This window comes from Ochlerotatus camptorhynchus, unplaced genomic scaffold (assembly GCF_037179485.1).
Source record: "Ochlerotatus camptorhynchus isolate MF236.1 unplaced genomic scaffold, CSIRO-AGI_Acam_v1.1 ptg000789l, whole genome shotgun sequence".
NCBI lineage: Eukaryota > Metazoa > Arthropoda > Insecta > Diptera > Culicidae > Ochlerotatus > Ochlerotatus camptorhynchus.
Window position 1 is genome coordinate 52,766 of NW_027041254.1, and position 18,375 is coordinate 71,140.

Here is an 18,375-nt window from a genome sequence, read left to right on the forward strand (position 1 = left end):
GTTTTGAAATGTTGACCATATTCGTATATATAATGTTATTGTATAATTATAATAATTCTACTACTGAAAAAATTACAACTTCAATTCCAAGATTTCAAGTTCAGAGAAGGCCTACTGAAGTTCAGGGAAGTTTTGCCAAACTTCAGGGAAGTCCCCCCAATGTTCAGGAAAGTCCTGCCGAAGTTCAGGGAAGGCCTGCCGAAGTTCAGAGAAATCCTTCTGAAGTTCAACGAAGTCCTGCCAAATTTCAGAAAAGTTCTGCCGAAGTTCAGGGAAGTCCTGCTGAAGTTCAACGAAGTCCTGCCGAACTTCAGAAAAGTTCAGGGACATTCTGCCCGTATATTGCAACAAAATACAGGCAGCTTATGCAACGTATCAACTAGATTACCACTAAAACTAAAAGTTCATATTTTCCACAGCCCAACATCTAGGCTCATGTCTTCTGGTGCGATAACCACTCTCTGAATGCTTCAGCTTTTTTTTTACCTTACACGGGCTGGCGCTTTTGATTTAATGTTCATATAGGAGATTTGGTTGAAATTTTCATATACAAAATGGTCATATACATTCAAAAGCGAATATCTCAATAAAACTAACTGGGATTCAATCTTCAGCAAAGTTATTACTCATTGATTGAGCTATAAGTTTTGGAAATCTGAATCAATCGCTAAAGAAACTTGTTTATGGTCGATAGAGTGTAGGAGTGTAATTTTTTTCATGTATTTATCCAAATTTCCCATACAAAATTCGAACTAAAAGCGCCAGCTCGTTTTACATCCGAATGAGCTGAAATTTTCAGAGAGAGGTTTTCTCACCTAATGACACAAATCTAGGGGTTGGCCCGTGGAAACGGAAACCACGCCGTCATCTGCATGCTGCCTTTGCGAGCAATGTTCAGCAAGACAATCGTCAATGTGCTTTCCATAAAAAAAATATAAAGAAGGGGGCTTAAACATGAGCTCTGGGGGGGGCATGTAACTAATTCGAGAAGTTGTCGAGTTTCCATGAAAAAAGCTCATATATTTCTCTGACAACAAATTGCTCAAAAATTTGTTCAGATTGGCGAAAACCCACTTGGGTGGAGTTTATCCGAAAGGATATCGATACAAACAGAGTCAAAAGCCCCCTTAATATCCCCATTTGCTGTTTCTAAGCATAGGCCAGTTGAATTTCAGTAGAAGCAACGCAAGGCAGTCCTTCTTTCCCTTGCCCCTCCGAAATCCATATTGCGTATATGAGAGTAAGCCATACGACTCGACCCACTTGTCCAAACGAAGAAGAATCATTTTCTCCAACAACTTCCATATACAGGAAAGCATCGCGATGGGACGGTACGAGTTATGCTCGGACGCGGGCTTACCGGGTTTTTGAATGGCAATAACTCTCACTTGCCTCCAATCATCCGGAACAACGTTGTGCTCCAGAAACTGATTGAACAAGGGTAACAAGCGCCTCTTCGCGACGTCTGGGAGGTTTTTGAGCAAGTTGAACTTGATTCTATCCATTCCCGGTGCTAGCGGCACCGGTGGTGTAATGGTAAGTGTGATTACCTCTCACCCCAACAGGCCTGGGTTCAATCTCAGTCGGCGCAGCCGGGATGTTCTGAGGCTTCTTGGATTCCAACATGGCGGCGAATGTCAATTTTCCACTTCATTCCGTAGAAACCCATATTGCATGGGTTTAGATGCATATACGCTGTTTAGAGGCCGCCATATTGGATTTTGGTCCGACATCTTGGATTTGTGGAAGCCATCTTGGGTTGAAATCCACTATTTTAATTTCATCCGGAATGTTGACTTGAACGGAATGCACCAAACTCTAGAATTTAACATATCTTCTAATCCTATGATTTTCGTTGATTTTGATATATTGATGCTGGTTGATTTTGGGAATCGAAAATCACGGCTGATATTGGTCGAAAATCACGTTGATTTTTGTTGGTGATGATGGCTTGTGATATTGCTGCCTGTGCTTTTAGGTGATATTGATCTTGAACGATAGCTGATTTTGATTTTCTGATCATGATTTTAGTCAACACCAATGTCCAAGATCACGGTTGATTTTCGTAGACAAAAGTCAACAAGCAAGCAACTGCGGATGATATGACACGCTGTGATATCGTAGCTACGAATATCAACCAAACAAAACTCACCAGCTACAATTTCAACCAAACCGTGGTGAGTTTGAGTTTCATGATATTTGCTTTAAACCCGAACGCGACCCGAAACTAACATCACGGCTGGCAGCAGTAGCTTCTTTGAGTGCCACTGGTGAAGAGTAAATAGAGATAGCAAACTATACTTTTCTAAGAAAACGATGTGCAACAGAATAATGTCTGTGTCGAGTCAACTCTCAGCTTCATTTTTAGGAGCTGTTCATTAACTACGCAGACAGTTTTTTTGGATTCTTGACCCCTCTTGCGTAGACAATTGTCCATATATTTTTTTTTTTTTAAATATGTATGGACCGTGCATAATTCATCACCCCCCCCCCCCCCCCGAACCTGTCTACGTAGTTTATGGACAGCCCCTTACATGTTCACCCCTGCATTTCATTCGAAACGAAATTCTCATACAGAACAATAATACGAAATACAGAATAGGGGTGGTTGTCTATAGTCTCGCATCAAAGTACAACTGATGCGAAACTGAACAACTTTACCTGGTGTCTCGCTTTCCGGCAGGTGCTTCCAAAAATTTAATATTATGTAATCATAAAACTGAACATATTTGTAGTTCTTTGGCGAACGTTTCAGCTCATAGTATTGGTAATGGCGAACGTTATAGTTTATTTCGCAGTGCTGTGATAAATATTCAATTAATTAAATGTGAAATTGTGCTTGTGCCGCGGTAGAATTGATCCTACGCGTGCCCCGTAGTGATAATTTATTGGATAAGTAGGAAGACGGTTGCTGTTGCCGCTGGTTCTCGTTCATTTTTTGTATTTTCCTTCGCCCGGCAAGCTAATTGGTACCCTTTTAGTAAGCTACGGCATTGTAAATTTTTGCTTTCGTTCGTTTTTACTTGTGTCTCTGTAGTGTTGCATGTAAAGTTTATGTGTATAGGTGATATATATGGCTGAGTGTGCAATATGTAATTTGGAGATTTTGGTAAGTGATTTGCCGGTTATCTGTGTGGGTAAGTGTGCTCGTGTATTTCATTGCAAGTGCACTACACTCACGCGGACTCAGGCAAAGCTTATCACAGATAATGCAAATGTTCTATTCAAGTGTAGTAATTGTCTGTCAGATCAGAGTTGTGACGAGCAGAATGTATCGGTTTCGGGGAATCGGTTTGGGGGAAGCAATGAAGCAATTGTCTTCTGTTGCTGACTCTATCATCACTGGTATACGAAACAACGTTGCTGCTCAGATAGACAACGCGTTGAGAATTGGCATGGAAAAAATGCAACAAAATATGAACGATTCTTTAAGTTGCTTTGAAAAATTAATTAGTGAGAAATGGAATACGATGACCAGTTCATGTTTTGAAATTAGTACGGAAAAAAATTTAGCTGCAACGAATGGTGCATCTAGGACGGTTCATTCTGAATCGGACCGAAATCCCAGACGCAAAAAACGTAAATTTCAAAATAGTGACAACGATTCGACTGATGATGTTTTTCAAGAAAATGCGAGTTTTGCGGATGTTGTAAAAAGATCTAGTCATGCAAGTAAAAGTAAAAATATTAGTAACTGTAATAGTAACATTAACAGTAACAGTAACAGTAACAGTAACAAACAGAGTAATCGTAAGACTCGTCCGGTCATTGTGATCAAACCAAAAGAGTCTAAACAAGAATGCGAAGATACTCGTAAGTTTTTGAAAACTCAGTTGGATCCAAAAACACACAAAATCAGTAATTTTATGAATGGTAAAGATGGCTCTATTATTGTTGAGTGTGCAACAGGAGCTAATCTAAATTATGTAAAAACTGGTATTGAAAGCAATCTGGGTGAAAAATATAGTGCTGTTGTTCCCACTTCGGTGCCAAGATTGAAAATAGTGGGCATGAGCGATCAGTTTTCCTCCGATGTCTTCATTGACTACTTAAAAAGTCAAAATGAAGACATCGCTATAAATGATGTTAAAGTAGTGAACATGTTTGAAAATCCACGCTTCACTTATAACCAAGGTTGCAAAGACTCATTTCAGCAAAAACAATGTTTTTCTAAATTATGAAATAATTAGATGCCATGATCAAATTTTGAATTGGTACGATACAAGAAGAGGTGTAAAGAATGTGTTTGACATATTAAACCTGTTTATTTCACTTCATGAGAGTCACAATCAGCGATTTTTCACAAACTCACTCACTCACTCAGCGATCAGCAAATCGCTGATTGTGACTCATAGAAAGCAAAATTTACAGGTTTTATGTTTCCAACGCATACTTTGTAACCTCTTTTTGTAAGTTACAAGTAAAACATGCCATCATACCATCTTTTGGTTTTATTATTCCGAAAAACATTATTTTAGCTGAAATGAGTCTTTGCAACCTTGCTTATAACAAGTTTAGTGTTGTAATTGAAGTCGATGTCGATACTTATAAATGTTTGTTATGTGCGAAAAAAGTAAATGTAGAGTTTGATCGGTGCTCGATAGTTCCCGCGATTAATGTGTTGAGATGCTTCAAATGTGGAGAATTTGGGCACAAGAGCATGGATTGCAAAAATTGTGATAGATGCTCTAGGTGCAGCCAACAACACAAAACGTCGGAGTGTACGTCAACTGTATTGAAATGTATTAATTGTTTGAAAACGAATAAAGAACGAAAAATGAACTTGGACGTCAACCATGCCGCATTTAGCTCGGAATGATTGCTTTATAAAAGACTTTTTGATCAGAAGAAAAGCAGCTTGCGTTTCAATAAATAGCAGCCAAGTTCCAGGAATGTGAATCAATTCGATTTTTTATACTTGAATATTGCGGGGTTGTCAACAAACTACGTAGCATTACGTCAGATTGTTGAGGAAAAACGTCCTCTTTTAGTTTTCTTATCTGAAACTCATATTGTAGAAACTGAAGCTTTTGATCAGTATAGTATTCCGGGATATATTGCTGCTGCTTGTTTATCACATTCTAGACACACTGGCGGTGTTGCTATTTATGTCAAAGAATCAGTTCAATTCAACCTTCGTACCAACGAAGTTATTGATGGCAACTGGTTCTTGGGCATTACAGTTGTACGTGGCATGAAGATGGGTAATTATGGTGTTTTGTATCATTCTCCCAGTTCTAGTGACCAGCGTTTTGTTGAAGTTTTAGAGAACTGGCTTGAGACATTCCTTGATTCTAGTTAATTAAATATATTGGCTGGTGATTTTAATATTAATTGGCGTGATAACCATAATTCGAATCATTTGAAGCGTTTAGCTGAGTTTTTTAATTTAAAGCAAACGGTAAATGAATATACGCGTATTTCCATGCACAGTAGAACTTTAATTGACCACGTTTATTCCAATTTTGATTCCATTTGTTCAGTTACGGATACTGATTTGAAAATAACTGATCATGAGACTTTAGTGATTAATGTCTTAGACCATGTTAACGATAACGATAATTTTGTAAAATTGAAGTGCTGGAGGAAATATTCGAAGCAAGCTGTTTCGAATCTTGTTGAGAGAAGCCTGGATTTTCCATTCGCGGCCGGTAACTTAGATGAATCTACAGCTGTTCTTAATAACGCTTTGAAAACGTGTACCAATCAACTAGTTGAGCAAAAGTTTGTTTCTTTGAAAAACTCGAACAGCTGGTACAATTTGGATCTTTTGTGTCTTAAACGGAAAAGGGACAAATGGTACAAAAAGTTTTGTAGATCTAATAATGACAAGCATTGGACTAGGTACACAATCGCGCGTAATAAGTATTCACAATCGATAAAGAAAACTCGTTGTGAATATGTTCAAAGGAAGATTGATCAGCATCAAAACAACAGCAGTTATGGAAAATTTTGAAATCTTTATTAAAACCTAGTAATTGCAAACCGCGGTCCATAACTTTCAATGGCACATTAGAACAGTCAGAACAAGTAATTGCATCTAAGTTTAATGATTATTTCGTATATAGCGTTTCATTGATTAATCAATCTATTGAATTGGTCGATGAACCTGACGAAATAAAACAGCCAGTTAATAGTAGTTGTAGATTTGAAGTTTTTCACCCAATCACATTAGATGAACTTAGAGTTATTTGTTTTTCATTAGGAAAATCGGCTGGAGTAGATAATGTTAATGCTAGAGTTATTCAAGATTGCTTTCATGTCATTGGCCACATCTTGCTGGACATTATTAATGAATCATTACAAACTGGACATGTGCCACAAATTTGGAAGGAATCCTTAGTGGTCCCTATTCAAAAAGTTGCTGGAACGATTAAAGCCGAATAGTTTCGTCCCACCAACATGTTGCACACATTAGAGAAAATTTTAGAACTTGCTGTTAAAGGCCAGCTGTTGGAGTATTTAAATAGTAATAGTTTGTTGATACCAGAACAATCGGGATATCGGGAAGGTCATTCTTGTGAAACCGCGTTGAATTTGGTATTAGCGAAGTGGAAAAATAACTTGGAGTGTAAAGATACGATTGTTGCTGTTTTTTTGGATCTTAAACGCGCTTTTGAAACAATGTCTAGGCCCCGTATTGTTAAGATCAATCAAGCGCTTTGGAATTACGAGTACTGCATATAAATGGTTTGAAAACTATTTGTCTGACAGAACTCAACGGACTGTTTTTAATGATTCTGTTTCCAGTCCCGTGGGGAATAACCTTGGAGTGCCCCAGGGAAGTGTATTAGGGCCCCTGTTATTTATTATGTATATTAATGGCTTGTGACGTGTTTTACGATTTTGCGACATTAATCTTTTTGCAGATGATACTGTGTTATTCATTGCAGCTAAGGATTTAGATGATGCCGTTTTACACTTGAATGAAGATTTGCGTTCTCTAAGTAGATGGTTGAAGTATAAGCAGTTAAAATTGAATACAAGTAAAACTAAATTTATGGTAATTTCGCGGAATCGAGTAAATGAGAACGTCTCTGTTGTAATTGATGATGAGACTATTGATCGCGTTCGGGAGATTAAATATCTTGGCGTGATTATTGATGACACACTTAAGTTCAACTCTCACATTGACAATGTCATCAAGAAAATTGCCAAGAAGTATGGAATTCTATGTCGACTGAAAAACGATTTAACTATTGCCAGTAAAATACAGCTATACAAATCAATCATCTCTCCTCATCTTGACTTTTGCCCTTCCATTTTATTTCTGGCCAATGAAACACAAATATCGAGATTACAGCGCTTGCAGAATAAAATAATGCGTTTGATTTTGAGATGTAATAGATTCACTTCCTCAACTTTGATGTTAGACGCCTTACAATGGTTGTCGGTGAAGCAAAGAATTGTATATTTGACTATGGTGTTCATTTTTAAAGTAGTTAACGGTTTGCTGCCTCGATATTTGTGTGATCGAATTGAAAGAGGAAGTGACTATCATAGATATAATACTAGAAACGCGGTTGAAATAAGAACACCACATTTCTTGACTTGTGCTTCACAAAATTCATTATATTATAAAGGAATAAATGTTTTCAATTCGATGCCTAGACATATCAAACGTTTAGCAACACTAACAGAATTTAAAAGACACTGCATTTCACATGTTAAAACTGTCTTTTGAACAGTTATCCAGTGATTTTTTTATGAATTGACAAATTATGTAGGGAAAATGACGGCTTCGGCATGACAGACTATTTTCGGCAACCCAAATTGAAACACTATTTTCACTGGATTTTCTTACGAAAACACTTCGCTGAATGCATGCAAACGATTCTTTATGCTTTCAGCTTCAATTTGACTATATTTTTACCACTGAGAAAAAGCAATCTAGCAAGGTTTTCTTGAAATGCAACACACGCACTACAAATTGTAGCTGATTTCGAGTTGCCGATAATAGAACAGCAGATTTACATGCAGTTCAAATGGAACGGTTGCCGAAGAAAAATTGGTTGCCGACAATACTCGCTCCCACTAGAGAAGTTTGAAGCTTTGTAAAAGCGTTTCAAAAGAGTTTTTGACAATTCTTTCAACTGAAATTGTTAGAGCAGCTGGCAGCAAAAGATTGTAAACAAACCAATACTGCATATGTGTGCGTTCCTTAGAGAAAAAGGCTATAGAAAGAAGGTCGCTGCTTGGGTTGCCGAGAATACGTAAATTCCCCTATCTTGACGAAGTTATCTCTAACGGATTATTTTATATGGATAGCTGTCATAACGACTTTTTAATAATTATTGTAGCACTGCAAAAACTATTTCTGTTCGCCACGAGGGTGATGATAGATTTTTAATATTTGATTTAATAGTAGATTAATTAAAAAAAAAGTAGTCTACAAAGGTTTGAGCCTCGCGCGCGTATTGCGGATGTAGAGGACTGAATTTAACATTTGATAAAAAAAAAATGCAATTTTGAAGCTTATTTGAAAGATACCTTGAGTTAGTAGTAAGTTTTCTGCAAATGTTAGGGGTTCGTGAGCATTCCTGACATTGCTGAAAATTATGATAGCATCAGATTGCGGGGTTGCTAGTGTAATAGGATGCTTTGTTGATTGTTCATTAACTCTTGATTGCTTGTAATGCTTATGAATATTTTAGGTGGACAAAAAGGCGAACTAAGAGGTGGACGCCTGAGCTTTTCCACATTTATATCGCTGTGAAGCAGGGAATTTATATCTGTAACTGAAACCAGTTCGATTTTGTTTGCCAACCTGTTTAAAATGTCATATTCAATTATCTTAAAGATAAATCGTCCAGCTCAAACCTTTGTAGGGGTAAGAGGTGGGACCATCATCATCATCATCATCAATTGATCATAAGTTAACACAGTTACATCATGTCAAAGTTTACCATTTTGTATGAAAATCGGCATGCGCTGCTATTTTATCGAACACAGCTGTAGCTTTGTTGTATTATGATCAATTGAGCTGAAACCTTAGTCGCAGAACTACAAATAAGTTCAATTTTACAATTACAAAATACCAAATTTTGGAAGCACCTGCCGGAAAGTGAGATACTAGGTAAAATTGTTCGAAATAATAGCAGTTTTTGATTTAAAAATATGTACTGCAAATTTTTTATCTATTATGTATGAGCGTTTTTGTATGACATTGCAAATATATAAGGATTATAAATGAAATATGTAAAAATATTACTATCCTTTCAAGAAAATCATGACTAACCAAATAACAATCAACAATAGGCATGTAATCTCTTCGGCAAAGTTGTTATCCATTATAAGTCTTATTTTGATACCCCACTTTTGATGATTGAATGTCATCAGTCCATGCATATTTTTCTCATATCATGAGCCACGTGTGAAAACGGTATACAAGCTTTTTGTAAACGAATCTTCTTATGTCTTTTTCTCGCCACCCATATGACACCAACGCAAACCATCAACATCACCGGGTAGTTTCTTTCCTCTTCCCGATAATGTTGTTGGTTTGCGTGGGCGACCCTCAGAAAAGGGCCTACAAAGGTTTGTTTACACAAAGCTTGCATGCCCTTTGCACATGTGTATGTTGATATAGTAGGGACCCCAAGGAATGGGTACACAATGTGAAAGGGTTGGGTTGCACTAAATTTAGAAATATTTGTTTAGCTATGAGTATGACTATGACAAATTGACTTTTTTCGAAAATCTTATCGGGGCTACATCTAAATCACGTTTCAGAGTGGCCGCCATACAAAAGTTGTGTTGTAACATCCATGGCTATCATTTAAAGGGTGAGCACCTATGTTTCCAGACAAAGTATTATTTTGGGTACACGTTTTTAAGATCGCGGTGTGTCAGACCCTTGGGTATAACAAACATGCTTATGCCTTGTTCAAACTACAGAGTTGTAACATGTTACAAGTGGGTTATTAAATTATCAACAAGAAAAACGTCACCAAGATCGCATTGTAACATGATACAACTTTGTAGTCTGAACATAGCATTAAACAACATATTACCTGCCACCACGAATACCATTGCTGCGTATCATTTCCTTGATTACCACCGTAGCTCCAACAATTTGAATTTGGTTGGTTCCATCCTGATCCACTGTTATATCCTGAAAAATTGTAATTTGAAGATTAGCGCTCCAATGCATTTCACTTATGTTTGCGTACCACTGTAATTCCCACCGTATCGTTGTGCTTGACTATTTCGGCTACCTCGGTTGTTATAACGATTTTCATAACGTCTACAAGAAATGGAATATTACTAAAAGTAATAAACTGCCGGTGGACGCATAATTGTCCCATGTGCTATGGAATTAAATATACACATGGGACAACTATGTTTCCAGTGGCCGTAAAGGAAGTGTACCAATAGACTACAGATAATTTTCCATACAATTTTTCTATCTTTTTGTATGGGAAATCTGTTTCGTTTGAAAACGACGCAATTTGACCATGGGACTTCAAAAATAGTTTATGACACGTCTTGTACGTTTTACATATTGGGTACTTGGTTAATTGATAATCGAAGCGTACTCCTTCTGATTCACGGTTACCAGAGATTTTTCGAATCATGTAAATATTGTCACGTGCACCGAATAATGTTTATGTTCACCCTTCGTTTCCATCAGTGTTCAAACTCAAGCGCGCCTAATTGCTGCAGGCCTGCTTGTTGGTTTCAGCCAGAGATGGGCACTAAAACCGCTAATCGCTAAATAATTCTTCGGGAAATCATTGTTTTCTAATGCTAATAATTTCAAATGGAAACAAATGTTTGTACAGTTGTGCATTATGTATTTGGCTATTACCCAGTGGTTAACATTTATTGATTTAAGTTTTTAATTTAAAGTTCATCAACATAAAGTTTTAATTAGCAGTTAGGGGTAAGAGGGGCATAGTGAACAGGTGGGGCATAGTGAGCATCCCGTGCACCAGCTTGGACTTCCGGCCGTTCGGAACAAATTGGTTGGTAGTATGATCAATATCATGATGATATTGAACCTACTACCAGTTGATTTGTTTCATGCGATTGTACGACTTTTCCCCGAAAACCAGTCCCCCGAAAACACTTTCCCCGAATGTAACTTTTCCCCGAAATACAATTCCCCGAATGGCACAGTTCCCAGAAAATAATTTCCCCGAATGTACCATTTCCCCGAATCTGCGCATCTTCGCTGGTTAACTACTTGTATCGAACAATACCACAATAAACATATTAATGTGCGTCGAATAAAGACAATAGTTTGACTTTCGTTAAAACAAAATGTAAAGGTCAAGCTCCTGAAATCGGTGTAATCCTATTTCAGCAGCTTTTGACCTTTCCATGTAGTTTTAACGAAAGTCAAACTTTTGTCTTTATTCAACACATATTGATTTCTTCGTGCTCCATACAATTTTAGATTCACCCTATAAGGAGTCGCCATGTGACTAATATGTATGGCATGGGGACGCATGATATCTTTTCTTTGTTTGTATGGAGTTTTTTTTAACGGTCGTACCTATCAAACAAACACATACATTGTATTCCATTTAGCCCCAAGTCAAACTTTTGTCTTTATTCAACACATATTGATTTCTTCGTGCTCCATACAATTTTAGATTCACCCTATAAGGAGTCGCCATGTGACTAATATGTATGGCATGGGGACGCATGATATCTTTTCTTTGTTTGTATGGAGTTTTTTTTAACGGTCGTACCTATCAAACAAACACACACATTGTATGCAATTAGCCCCATGGATACATACATACATGGATACATTATACATTATACGTCAAAGAATGAACTATGATTCAAAGAAGGAAAATTTCTTGCGACAAGCAAAATTTTCCCTTCTTTGTATCACAGCTCGTTCTTTAACGTTTTGAAGAATAAATATCTTACTAATTTATCAAAGCGATACCTCATTGTAATAAAATTGAAGAACGAGCCGTGAAACAAAGAAAGGAAAATGATATCTCTTTGATAAAACCAATTAGATACCCTAATAAAAAATTACCATAAACGAACGATAACCCAAATGTGTGAACTATTCCACAAATGGTTTGGATGATACCCAGAACACGTCGTTAAGCAAATTAACCATAACATTTTTATTAGGGTAGATATTATGCGATACGTTAAGAAACGAGCTGTGATACAAAGAAGGGAAAATTTTGTTTGTTGCAAGAATTGTGTGTGTGTGTGTTGTATAGGTACGAACGTTAAAAAACTCCATACTAATAAATAAAAGATACCATGCGTCCCCATGCAATACATGCTATCAAGAGCAAATTTTCATTATGTCGTAAGTAACATTCGCACCGATCCGAGAAAAATAAAGTTTTGTTTTGATGACCGAAAAGTTATTCCTATTTCCAATTAAACACATATAATCTCATAGTGATAGCAATGTTTAACATATTTAGCCGGGTTTTAATCATACAAAGGCAAATCGCTAGCTTTCATGCTAAGAAATAATGGTTTTTGAGTCAAAAGTTATTATACGTCGTTTGGTGGCCCCTATTGTTACTTAAGTCAAAGTGTATTTACCAGGATATTCGAGAGAATTATCAATTACGTCTCCTTACGTGCAGCCCATTCATCATTTTAGGACCACCGAAATCATCTTAGCAACAAACAGTTCGATTTATTCACTTTAATAATGAGAAAGCGAAACGACGAAAGTACACTTTTCACGGGTTTCTCAGTGCTGTTACTTAAGGCAAACGGCATCTCCATAGAAATCGGGTGACTTAAGTAACATCGAAAACTATTTTGATCGGAAGGTGATTACGTCAAAAAGCAATTCGACTGGTAAATAAATTTAAAAATGGGATGTGATCCTATATTCGGACAGTATATAGTGTAATAGTAGGAGCATCGATTGACACTGATAGCTCGACTTTGTTTACCTTTGTTACATTCGACGTAATGAAAATTTGCTCTTGCTATAGTCACTTTGCGACTTCTTATAGGCCGAATCCAAAATTGTATGGAGCAAGAAGAAAACACCATACACCGATTTCAGAACATTCGGTAAAAAATTACAGGAAATCTGTGGAAAATCACCGAACTGTTTACAAAACGTTCAGCTGTTGAGATTTTGGTAAAATTTCACAGATTTCGGTGAAATAATCTTAGTGTGTGACCTTTACATGTAGTTTTAACGAAAGTCAAACTATTGTCTTAAGCGAACCCCACACGGTAAGAAATATTGTCAATACTTAAAAGTATTGACAATAATATTGATGATGTGAATACAGATATATTGTCAATACCGATGTATTGACGTCAATATAAAATGCATTGACAATACGATTATTGTCAATACAAACAGTCGTGTAGAGTCCACTTTAATTCGACACACATTGATATGTGTATTGTGGTATTGTTCGATACAAGTAGTTAACCAGCGAAAGATTTGATGAAACTGACACAATTTTCCCTTCTTTATATCAAAGCTCAGTCTTTATGCTCATTGTAATGATCGGTCAAATGTCTGAACCCTTTGAGAGATTTTGCGGTAATAACGGAAAGAGAGAAAACGATAAGTGAGGCGATAAGTGATGTTCAGGAGAATGTATAAATGAAATAAACACTGTGCTGAATAGATCAGTTGGACTTGATACATACTGGAGTCAACACTTATATTTCTATTGTGGAAGAATCTCTACCCAAACGGAAACACATCAATAGCGACGAGTGGAAAATCTAAAAAAAATAGTTAGTGAAAAAAGTGAAGTAGTGAGGAAAGAAAAACTTTATTCTTGCAGCGGCGTTTGGAAGCGTGCGTGAAAAGAGCCGTGAAGCAAGAAGAAATTTGTGTTTTAGTGTGACGGTTGCTTATGATTGTCAGTGAGCGAAACAGAAGGTGATAATTAGCAGCTGGCACGTGTGAATACGGTGAAAAAAAAAAAGTATTAAAAGCTTGTACAGTTTGTACAGAAAGTATTCGAAGCCGTCATTTTGAAAAATAGATGGCTCATGGTCTATGAAAAGAACCGTGGCCATTGTAATTCCAATTGTTCCACTTGGTCCGCCATTTCAATAGCGCAGGAGTGAGAAGCAAGACGTAGAGTGAAAAAGCTGATTTTCTTTGCTGGGTTTGGAATATAGCAGCCTAAAAATTGGTGAGCTCGCGAAGGTATAAAAAAAAAAAAAAAGTAAGCAGTTAATCATATTGAACCGAGTATTGAACTGAGTGAGTGCAAATTGGCAGAGAAAAATTACAGCGAGAACATTTCAAAGAGTGATTTACGGTGGATAAGAAATTAACGTACGTCGAAGGGTTACGATTTGCCCGAAGAAAAAAGTGTATTGGCGGAGATCACGGTGAGAGAAGAGAGAAACAGAAAATACATGCACGGTGGTAAGAGTAACGCTGCTGGACTTCTGGTGGAATAGCGAACCAGAGTAAGAGAAGAGCAGAGAGTTTATTGCACGGTAGCAGAGAGTTTCGTAACGCCGACGGAACAACCGACGCTGCTGGGTGAAACAAGTGTAACAATAAAAGAGAGTAAGATTCTGCAGATCAAGTAAGTCATTTCCTGTTTTTTTTATTGCGTTTTTGTTGTAGGGTGTTTGCCATTATATACGTACTATTTGCGCCAGCATGTCTGCCTTAATTGGAGCCGTTGACCACTATGTGCGTGGTTCTAGTTTCACTAGTTATATGAAAAGAATGGATATCTTGTACCAATTGAATAATATTGCGGACAACAACAAAAAAAATCTGTTTATTGCTTTGAGTGGTCCGGTTATTTTTGATGAACTGGAACTTATTTATCCGGGGCTGGACATTTCAGCCATGGTATACAACGATATGATCAGTAAACTAAAGGAAAGGTTGGACAAAGTGCAACCTAATATGATGCACAGACATAAGTTTAATGGGCGTTTGCAGGGAGTTGACGAACCGGCTGAAAATTATGTTTTAGCCCTAAAATTATTAGCAAGTCATTGTGGGTTCGGAGCGCATAAAGATGAAGCCATAAAAGATAAAATTGTTTTTGGATTGAGGGACCAGGAGCTGAAGCATAAGTTGTTGATGAGAGATGATATGACGCTGGAAGAGGTAGAACAGATGGTAATTCGGAGTGAGTTGGCTAAGTTCCGTGCAATGGAGTTGATGGAGCGAAATGAAGACCCACGGGAGGTTAATTCGGTTAAATACAGATTAGGAAATGAAAGGCAGTGGAAAGGTATGGACAGAAGAGGTAGATCTGTATCGCGTGGTTACGATAGGCGATATCGCAGCAGAAGCAGGAGCACAAGCAGGGATCGTGAGCGTGTACATTTCGGTAGCAATCGATATGATCGTCGACATTATTATGAGGACCAACCGAGAACCAGTTATTCGAATCATTATAGAAATGAGAACCCTCACGTAAACGTAATTTGTAATTTTTGCAAAAAGAAAGGTCACGTAAAGCGTAATTGCTACAGATTAAATAATCGTAAATCGGTCAACTTTGTAGAAGAAGCGCCGGTAGAAATAGATAGCTATGATTTTAAAAGGTTACAGATAAAAGATTCGGAGGAAGAAGATGATTATCCATGTATGATGATAGCGAGCAGTCGTTTCAGCAAACCGTGTCTTGTAGAGGTACAAGTAGAAGGAATTAATCTGAATATGGAAATAGACTGTGGTGCAGCAGTCACGGTTATCAGTTTGGAGACCTACAGAAAGTATTTTAAAAACATCGAAGCTACAATTTGCAGCAGCCGCTTAGTTGTCGTGAATGGGCAACAGCTGAAAATCTTTGGCGAGATTTTCGTCGATGTTTTTGCGAACAATGTTCAGCATCAAGTAACTTTGATAATACTTGATTGCTCGAGGAGTTTTGTTCCGTTGTTCGGCAGAAATTGGCTGGATGCTTTTTATCCTAGTTGGAGGAGTACATTTGGAAATGTGATCAGTATCAACACATTAAAAAAAACTGAACGAAATTTGGAGCAAAAGCATGCATTGGGGTTTGAAGCTGACCTTGTGCTTAGAGAGGAAAGGCCAATATTTCGTAAAGCATATGATGTGCCATTCAAATTACGGGAAAAAGTTATTGAACATCTGGATTCTTTAGAGAAGCAAAATGTGATTTCCCCAATTCAGGCACAATTGTAACGCTCATCGGAATCAGCTAAGGATTGTCGACACCCGGCCGAGTAGTACGACGTTTCAAGTGCCAATACAGCGAAAAAAACGGCTTAGAGAACTCGATGATTCCGACGAGGAGTTTCTCGGATTTCCGGATGTACCAATAAATACCGATTTTGGAAGCAGAGGATTAAAACAAGCGAGACGTAGCCCCATTGCAACGCGAAGCTTTACGCGGTCGAAGAAAAATGCTGAATCAACTATGGAAGGCCAGTAGCAAGATCAGTAGCATTGTTTTCAGTAGTAAATTATCAATGAGTCCTGGGATTTGCTACAAGAAAAACAAGAAGAAAAATATCAGGTTTAAACCTTTAAGAAAATGCATGGAAATGATTGAGTATATGTTTAGATTCAATTCGATTATGTAAAGTAGTGACGATTTATTGAAATGCTTTATTCTGAATTCTGATACAAGTTAGATTAGTTAAATCAGTTCATGTAAATTCATGAGTTCGAAATTAAATAGTTTTTTTTTTTGTTTATGAATTAATGTTTGTTCTAAAGGAGGAAGGATTGTAATGATCGGTCAAATGTCTGAACCCTTTGAGAGATTTTGCGGTAATAACGGAAAGAGAGAAAACGATAAGTGAGGCGATAAGTGATGTTCAGGAGAATGTATAAATGAAATAAACACTGTGCTGAATAGATCAGTTGGACTTGATACATACTGGAGTCAACACTTATATTTCTATTGTGGAAGAATCTCTACCCAAACGGAAACACATCACTCATTACAATCAGATATCAATTTGATAAACCGCCAAATGTCATAACAAGTCATAACCACAAACTTTATCTAGGGTGTTGAACGACTTTGTTCTGTTTATCAATATTCAGCAAAGATATTTTTCTCAATTTCATATAGATAAGTTGTAACAAACCCAAGGATCATATTTAAATAGATCGCACAGTGTAAATTGTATCTTTCGGGGAACTAGTTCTTTCGGGGAAAAAGTTTTCGGGAAAACGTTCCTTTCGGGGAACTGATTCATTCGGGGATAAAACTTTCGAGGAAAGTGTTTTCGGGGAACTGGTTTTCGGGGAAAAGTCGTACAATCGTTTCATGCAACTGGAGATCCAGAGCCAAACTGCGGGATGCTCACTATGCCCCTCCTCCCCCTACATCGCTTAAGTGCACTGCCGGTAGCCGCAAGTCAGTCCCATATACATTTTTACGAATTTTGAGTTAGTACCATTATTCAGTTTATCTTTTTTGAGCTGTACTATTCAAAAAAGGTGGTTTGTTCAGGATAAGTGAAAACAATACCACGTAAAATAGTCCCACTGCGAAAAGTATCCACAAGTCAGTCCCATTAGAAAAAAAATGATTACGCATTCGCATTCACATTATGCTAGATACACAAATTCGTGGGTGGTACAAGTGTATGCGAGTAGTGTAACCTCCGCCCGTTATTTGTGTAAAAATTGAATGATTATAATTATCTATCCCACACATGAATTTTCGCAATGTGATAAAAAAATTATATATGTATGTGTCGGACACATAGTTCTTATGTTTAATTTGACTCGTACATTTCATGTGTACTTCTGAGTGGATTCTGTTTATGTGTGAACACATGAAAATTATATTGAATTTTACATGGAAATTCGTTAATAAAAATGTGTCGAATTTTATGAGTGTATAGACCGACATTGGGGGTTGATATCGGCGTCTTAAACTGAGGTCTTCTTCTATTGCTTCTTCTTCGCATTTCAAGCTTATTGCTTATCGCATATTAGTTTATTGTTGTTGTCAGATTGTCATCGTCGTAGTTGATGTGTTTTTTTTCTTCCTTTATTTAGGAGATTTTTAGCCGTTGGCTAGTTCTCCGAGTTGATGTTATGTAGCATTGGTTGCATTGTGCAACCGTTTTTGCTTATTGAACAGAAGACCGTGGGTGTGATCTTGACATTGTTACCTAGCGGATGAGTACTTAAGGCAATTCGGCTATTTTGGTTTGTTTAAATTTCAACGTTAAATTGGATACAATAAATCAAAAATATCATATTTTTCCCCTGACCTACACTAAAATTCCCTTAAATTCCCTGACTTTCCAGATCTAAATAGAATTCCCTGACATTGCCTGACTTTCCAGGTTTTTTTTCAGGTTGTGACACCCTGAAAAAGCAATGAATAAATAATCAAATCTGGTAAGCTCTGATCCAACAATATTTTAAGTTTAATTTAAAATGCATGTTTCAAGCATTACGGGATAAATTCAAGCCTCCCTTAGCTC

At 37.2% G+C, this 18,375-nt stretch overlaps 1 protein-coding gene across 3 annotated transcripts in view; it reads right to left on the reverse strand.

Annotated features, from left to right (window-relative positions):
• Positions 1 to 18,375, reverse strand: part of LOC135715052 (heterogeneous nuclear ribonucleoprotein U-like protein 2) — a 116,140-nt gene that overhangs the window by 34,043 nt on the left and 63,722 nt on the right. For all 3 annotated transcript variants that reach the window (XM_065238464.1, XM_065238462.1, XM_065238461.1), the window contains exons 10-11: positions 10,173 to 10,246; positions 10,014 to 10,114 (exon numbers count right to left, since the gene is read on the reverse strand). In XM_065238464.1, the coding sequence (XP_065094536.1) occupies positions 10,014 to 10,114; positions 10,173 to 10,246 (175 nt within the window). The remainder of the gene's footprint in view (positions 1 to 10,013; positions 10,115 to 10,172; positions 10,247 to 18,375) is intronic.